This window comes from Coregonus lavaretus (assembly GCF_964263955.1).
Source record: "Coregonus lavaretus genome assembly, chromosome: 7".
Classification (NCBI taxonomy): domain Eukaryota; kingdom Metazoa; phylum Chordata; class Actinopteri; order Salmoniformes; family Salmonidae; genus Coregonus; species Coregonus lavaretus.
Window position 1 is genome coordinate 3310583 of NC_139994.1, and position 7968 is coordinate 3318550.

Below are 7968 nucleotides of genomic sequence, written 5' to 3' on the forward strand. Positions count from 1 at the left end.
GTGGGCCCAGGTCAAAAGTAGTGCACTATATAGGGAATAGGGTGCCATTCAGGACTCACCCTCAGTTTCAATCAGTGTCAGTGTTCTACATTTCAATACCACAATGACAACTTCTACAATCTCCATCTCTTTTTTTTTTAAATCTCTCACTTCTGATTTCATCTCTGACATTATTTCATAATTCCCTCATCATCACTCACCAGTCCAGTCCATTCTTCTTCTGGTCTCACAAACTCACACTTCTGTGGTGCTGCTTGACAAAGCTCTCCTGTCTCTCTCTCCCTATCGCACCCCTCACCTCCTCCAATCTATCCTGCCTTGGAGTGGGGATGACCAATTCCCTGACCTCCATGACCTCCCTGACCTCCCCCACAACTCTCTCCTCTGCCCTGGGGTTCCTGTCTCTGTTCTCAGCTATCAGGGACCGGTCCCTCTCCCTCTCCCAGTCCTCTCCCATCAGGCTGCTCACGTCACTCAGATCCCCAAGGTGCTCCACCGAGTCACACTTCTCCAGGTCCGAGGCGATGGTCTGGAGGCTGATGACAGACATGGAGTCTGACCCTGCCTCACCCCTCTCCCTGTGGCCCCAGCCCTGCTCCCTGTGTCTCTCCACCCACTGCCTGGTCTTCTCTCCATCAGCCCAGTCGTTCTCCTCCAACCCCACCCCTCCTCCTCCGCCACAGGCTCCTCCAACCTGAACCCCGACCGCAGCTTTGACCTCAGCCTCCGCCCCCACTGGGGAGCTCCGCCCACCGCAGGCTACGGGGCGGGCCCTGGTGGCTCGGACACACCCCCTCTGAGCATGGATCTGCTCGCTGATTTGCTCCAGGTTGCGCAGGGCGACGGAGTAGCGGGTCTTCACCTTTGCGACGCGTTCTTCCAGCTGCACCACCTTCCCCTTGTGCTCCTGACAGGAAATAGACACAGATGGTCAGCTGGAGCTGCCCTGGTCGTTGAAATTAATGGGAGCGTCTCACACTCCGCAAAAGTTACGCGTACATGTCCAATGTAGCAGGCCATGTGTTGCTGAAAACACGTCAGATCTGGCCAAGTGGGAGCATGTAGATCAGAACAGGAATGGTTGTAGCACTGAACCTCGAGGGACACCGCAGCTTATAGTTGGACTCAGTTCTTGAATTCATTTAGATATAGACTCCTGCACTATGGGCCATTCTGTCTGGGACAAGGCTACTCACCTCTAGTATGTGGTTGAACTGAGCCTTGAGCTCAAAGTAAGGTTTGGACTTGACGATGACTCTCTTCAGGGATTTCTGGAGGGTCTGGACGCGTTGCTCTGCCTCCTGGCACATCTGAGTGACCCGCTGGTGTTCCCGCTCACTCCACAGCCGCTCCTCCTCTGCCTCGTTCACCTGGGGAACACACACACACACACACACACACACACACACACACACACACACACACACACACCATCAGCAGCCGTGGGTCATGACGGACATCAACCCACCCTGAGCCTCACTCTGTAGATGCCTCTTTCCACATCAATCACCAGCGTCGACACACTGGCACTTTTACAGGTGGTCCTCTGTAGCTCAGCTGGTAGAGCACGGCGCTTGTAACGCCAAGGTAGGTGGGTTCGATCCCCGGGACCACCCATGCACAAAAATGTATGCACGCATGACTGTAAGTCGCTTTGGATAAAAGCGTCTGCTAAATGGCATATTATTATTATTATTATTATACAGGGAGAAAATCAACCAAGAGCAGGATACCTTATTTTCACCTCACACATACAGCGCATTCGGAAAGTATTCAGACCCCTTGACTTTTTCCACATTTTGTTACGTTACATCCTTATTCTAAAACGGGTGAAATAGTTTTTCCCCCCTCATCAATCTACACACAATACCCCATAATGACAAAGCAAAAACAGCTTTTTAGAAATGTTTGCAAATTTAAAATAAATAAAAAACGGAAATATCACATTTACATAAGTATTCAGACCCTTTACTCAGTACTTTGTTGAAGCACCTTTGGCAGCGATTACAGCCTCGAGTCTTCTTGGGTATGATGCTACAAGCTTGGCACGCCTGTTTTTGAGGAGTTTCTCCCATTTTTCTCTGCAGATCCTCAAGCTCTGTCAGGTTGGATGGTGAGTGTCGCTGCACAGCTATTTTTAGGTCTCTCCAGAGATGTTCGATCGGGTTCAAGTCCAGGCTCTGGCTGGGCCACTCAAGGACATTCAGAGACTTGTCCCGAGAGAGAGAAGCCACTCCTGCATTGTCTTGGCTGTGTGCTTAGGGTCTTTGTCCTGTTGGAAGGTGAACCTTCGCCCCAGTCTGAGGTCCTGAGCACTCTGGAGCAGGTTTTCATCAAGAATCTCTCATCTTTCTCTCGATCCTGACTAGTCTCCCAGTCCCTGCCACTGAAAAACATCTCCACCGCATGATACTGCCACCACCATGCTTCACCGTAGGGATGGTGCCAGGTTTCCTCTAGACGTGACGCTTGGCATTCAGGCCAAAGAGTTCAATCTTGGTTTCATCAGACCAGAGAATCTTGTTTCTCATAGTCTGAGAGTCCAAGCGGGCTGTCATGTGCCTTTTACTGAGGAGTGGCTTCCGTCTGGCCACTCTGCCATAAAGGCCTGATTGGTGGAGTGCTGCAGAGATGGTTGTCCTTCTGGAAGGTTCTCCCATCTCAACAGAGGAACTCTGGAGCTCTGTCAGAGTGACCATCGGGTTCTTGATCACCTCCCTAACCAAGGCCCTTCTCCCCCGATTGCTCAGTTTTGCCGGGCGGCCAGCTCTAGGAAGAGTCTTGGTGGTTCCAAACTTCTTCCATTTAAGAATGATGGAGGCCACTGTGTTCTTGGGGACCTTCAATGCTGCAGACATTTTTTGGTACCCTTCCCCAGATGTGTGCCTCGACACAATCCTGTCTCGGAGCTCTACAGACAATTCCTTCAACCTCATGGCTTGGTTTTTGCTCTGACCTGCACTGTCAACTGTGGGACCTTATATAGACAGGTGTGTGCCTTTCCAAATCATGTCCAATCAATTGAATTTAGCAAAGGTGGACTCCAATCAAGTTGTAGAAACATCTCAAGGCTGATCAATGGAAACAGGATGCACATGAGCTCAATTTATAGTCTCATAGCAAAGGGTCTGAATACTTATGTAAATAAATGTGTATGTAAAAATGTTTTTTATTTTGTATAAATTTGCAAACATTCTAAAAACCTGTTTTCGCTTTGTCATTATGGGGTATTGTGTGTAGATTGAAGAACATTTTAATTTAATCCATTTTAGAATAAGGCTGTAACGTAACAAAATGTGGCAAAGGTCAAGGGGTCTGAATACTTTCCGAAGGCGCTGTATCACTCACACCCTCTGAGGGGATCAAAGCATCATTAAGCCATCAGCAGCATCACCAACTGTTAGGTTGACACTTGGTGATGATAACACCTCTCTTCAATCGCATATACAGTGCCTTGCAAAAGGAGGAGTGCCGGGTGTGTTGTGTAAGAGAAGCACTTTGCTCTAGTTTTACGTTGGCTGACTGACTGACTCTCAGAGGGAGGGAGGCAGGGAGGGAGGGAGGGAGGGAGGGAGGGAGGGAGGGAGGGAGGGAGGGTGTGTGTGTGTGTGTGTGTGTGCATGTGTGTGTATAAAAGTAATAGGGTGATACAGTGCCTTGCAAAAGTATTCATCCCCCCTTGGCGTTTTTGCTATTTTGTTGCATTACAACCTGGAATTTAAATGGATTTTTATTTGGTGAAGTGAAATGAAAAAAATTACTTTGCTCTGAAGCCCCTAAATAAGATCTGGTGCAACCAATTACCTTCAGAAGTCACATAATTAGTTAAATAAAGTCCACCTGTGTGCAATCTAAGTGTCACATGATCTGTCACATGATCTCAGTATATATACACCTGTTCTGAAAGGCCCCAGAGTCTGCAACACCACTAAGCAAGGGGTACCAGCAAGCAAGCGGCACCATGAAGTCCAAGGAGCTCTCCAAACAGGTCAAGGACAAAGTTGTGGAGAAGTACAGATCAGGGTTGGGTTATAAAAAAATATCCGAAACTTTGAACATCCCACTGAGCACCATTAAATCCATTATTAAAAAATGGAAAGAATATGGCACCACAACAAACCTGCCAAGAGAGGGCCGCCCACCAAAACTCACGGACCAGGCAAGGAGGGCATTAATCAGAGAGGCAACAAAGAGACCAAAGATAACCCTGAAGGAGCTGCAAAGCTCCACAGTGGAGATTGGAGTATCAGTCCATAGGACCACTTTAAGCCGTACAGTCCACAGAGCTGGGCTTTACGGAAGAGTGGCCAGAAAAAAGCCATTGCTTAAAGAAAAAAATAAGCAAACACGTTTGGTGTTCGCCAAAAGGCATGTGGGAGACTCCCCAAACATATGGAAGAAGGTACTCTGGTCAGATGAGACTAAAATTGAGCTTTTTGGCCATCAAGGAAAACGCTATGTCTGGCGCAAACCCAACACCTCATCACCCCGAGAACACCATCCCCCCAGTGAAGCATGGTGGTGGCAGCATCATGCTGTGGGGATGTTTTTCCATCGTCAGGGACTGGGAAACTGGTCAGAATTGAAGGAATGATGGATGGCGCTAAATACAGGGAAATTCTTGAGGGAAACCTGTTTCAGTCTTCCAGAGATTTGAGACTGGGACGGAGGTTCACCTTCCAGCAGGACAATGACCCTAAGCATACTGCTAAAACAACACTTGAGTGGTTTAAGGGGAAAACATTTAAATGTCTTGGAATGGCCTAGTCAAAGCCCAGACCTCAATCCAATTGAGAATCTGTGGTATGACTTAAAGATTGCTGTACACCAGCGGAACCCATCCAACTTGAAGGAGCTGGAGTAGTTTTGCCTTGAAGAATGGGCAAAGATTCCAGTGACTAGATGTGCCAAGCTTATAGAGACATACCCCAAGAGACTTGCAGTTGTAATTGCTGCAAAAGATGGCTCTACAAAGTATTGACTTTGGGGGGGTGAATAGTTATGCACGCTCAAGTTCTGTTTTTTTGTCTTATTTCTTGTTTGTTTCACAAAAATATTATTTTGCATCTTCAAAGTGGTAGGTATGTTGTGTAAATGAAATGATACAAACCCCCAAAAAAATCCATTTTATTTCCAGGTTGCAAGGCAACAAAATAGGAAAAATGCCAAGGGGGTTGAACACTTTCGCAAGCCACTGTATACATGTTAAGTGCACTGTGGCACACTTGAGTCACTTCCATAGCAGAATAGAATAGCGGAGCTCCATTGCATGAGAATGAGGACGTCCAACCTTGATCTTTATAAGATTACTGGTCCAAATTAATTATCATTGATTAAGTGCCCGTCCCCCTGCGCCACGCTGGCCGTCTCAGGCTACATACTAAACAGCTGCTGTGGCCATCTGACACTTACCCAAATGGTGCCCTATTCCCTATATAGTGCACTACTTTTGACCTATGGGCCCTGGTCAAAAGTAGTGCACTATATAGGGAATAGGGAACCATTTGGGATGGAGCCTTAGACCTCCACTCCAGAATGATGAGGAGGCTTAATGCGTTCACATTTCCATTGGACCTTATTCAAGTACAATCTTGTGGATGAAGAGATTGATAGTTCTCACAGGACCCCTCCACCATCATTCACTGTCTACCACAGATATAGCTGTAGCCACTAGTAGGGGGCTAGTGATTGTCTAGTACAGAGATAATCAACTCCAGGCCTGGGTCATTGTCTAGTGGAGCGATAATCAACTCCAGGACTGGTGGGTTGAGGTAGTGCTGGTTTTATTTTCTACCTGGTGGTTAACGTCACTGTACATCTCTCCCGAGTGGCGCAGTGGTCTAAGGCGCTGCATCGCAGTGCTAGCTGTGCCACTAGAGATCCTGGTTCGAATCCAGGCTCTGTCATAGCCGGCCGCGACCGGGAGACCCATGGGGCGGCGCACAATTGGCCCAGCGTCGTCCAGGGTAGGGGAGGGAATGGCCGGCAGGGGATGTAGCTCAGTTGGTAGAGCATGGCGTTTGCAACGCCAGGGTTGTGGGTTCGATAAAATAATGTATGTGCTAACTGTAAGTCGCTCTGGATAAGAGCGTCTGCTAAATGACTAAAATGTAAAATGTATATCTCTGAATCAGTCCCTGGTTAGAAAGAGAGAATAAAAACTAGAAGTGTTTCAGCCCTCCAGGACCAAAATTGAACCATAGTTATGCCATAACCCATCCTCTGTCTTATTAACTGTCTACCATAGATATAGCTTTAGCCACAAGTATTAACTGTCTAGTACAAAGATAATCAACTCCTGGACTTTGGGTTGAAATACTACTGGTTTTCTTTTCTACCTGGTAGTTAACCACTCACCTGCTGTACCACGTCTGAATGAGTCCCTGATTAGAAGGAGAAAATTCAGTGTTTTGGCCCACCAGAACCAGAGTTGAATATCCCAGGGCCTGTATTCATAAAAGATCAGATCAGCACTCCTATTCTGAAACGCCTTATGAATACAGGCCCTGGTCTGCCCCTGGTCTACCATAGCTACATTCCTGTCCTCTCCCTGTGCCTTGGAGGACCCCCCCCCCCCCCCCCTCTCTCTGTGTACCTTGGGGGACCCCCCCCCCCTCTCTCTGTGTACCTTGGAGGACCCCCCCCCCCCCCTCTCTCTGTGTACCTTGGAGGACCCCCCCCCCCTCTCTCTGTGTACCTTGGAGGACCCCCCCCCCCCCCCTCTCTGTGTACCTTGGAGGACCCCCCCCCCCACTCTCTCTGTGTACCTTGGAGGTAGCGTGGTTGAGCATCTCCTGCCAGGTGGGGTCCAGAGTGTTCCTGTCTGCCAGGAGGCCCTGCTCTGCCACGTACACCATCTCTCTGGCAGCCGTATGCATGGAGACGGCTCTCTCGTACCGCAACGCTGCCTTCTGCGTCTCCTGCTGGGCCTATGAAAACAACAACCAATCATAGTTCAGTGTAAGAGACCACACAACCAATCATAATTCAGTAACAGCCACCACACAACCAAACATAGTTCAATAACTAATCACCACAACCAATCGTACGACGAACCAATTACTAAGGGGTGAATCCTTCCTTACAGTAAAGTTCAAATGTAATTCCCATTGACATCAGTCCATGACTAAGTGAAAATGTGATTTTAAATGGAAGTTAGGATTATCCTCTAAATCAGGAGTTAGACAGTTGTGGTGACACTGAGGAAAACAGGAAGTCTCCCCATCACCAGCTATAAAAACAAGAAGACTGCAGCAACAGCTACAAATCATAGAGAAGTGAAACAGAAAAAATAGCTGGTCCTGATCGTATTCTGGTCATGCTAGTTGGTGAATCATGTCAAAGCCAGAGAGGGGGAAGATTTGTCGATGTTGGTTTAGGGAGAAGGGGAGAGGCACTTAGAGACAAAGTGCGCATCCGGAATGGCACCCTATTCCCTATATAGTGCACTACTTTTGACCAGGGACAAAAGTAGTGCACTATAAAGGGAATAGGGTGCCATTTTGGGACGTTACCAAGGTGACTCAGAATCACAGGGCATGATACAGCCAGTCTCCTGAGAGAGGCAGCAGCAGAAGGGAGCTGGGCCGGATGGACGCGCAAGGTTGACCAAATGTTATGGTCGTCAGGCGAAGATTGATGACGGCTTCACTTTGAGCACCCGTTATAATTTTCGTGACCGTCAAGGGAACCGCGTCATACTCGCTCAATAGCAGTCAGACGTGTGGCAGGCGAACCAAGCAACTGTGTTATGGACAGAATAATAAAATGACAAAAAAGGTGCTTAGTTGTCTCCTGAATAGACATCGATGAAGGTAAATTATCTAGGAAATTAGACCGCCCAGCTTCTTTCTACTTTTCTCATCTACATTTTCATAGCATTGGCCGTGAGGTTGGTTGCTGCTAACCAGGTCAAATTTCCAATCCTTTATTTGCTTAATTGGTTTCAATTAAATCCTTAATCGGTTA

General features: G+C 47.8%; 1 protein-coding gene across 1 annotated transcript in view; it reads right to left on the reverse strand.

Annotated features, from left to right (window-relative positions):
• Nucleotides 1-226: 226 nt before the first annotated feature.
• The window catches only part of LOC311131842 (SH3 domain-binding protein 5-like), a gene marked incomplete at both ends in the record, with an annotated part of 9812 nt that continues 2070 nt past the window's right edge, over nucleotides 227-7968 (reverse strand). The window contains 3 exons of the mRNA XM_084164971.1: nucleotides 227-907; nucleotides 1197-1370; nucleotides 6768-6929. Of these exons, the coding sequence (XP_084021097.1) occupies nucleotides 227-907; nucleotides 1197-1370; nucleotides 6768-6929 (1017 nt within the window). The remainder of the gene's footprint in view (nucleotides 908-1196; nucleotides 1371-6767; nucleotides 6930-7968) is intronic.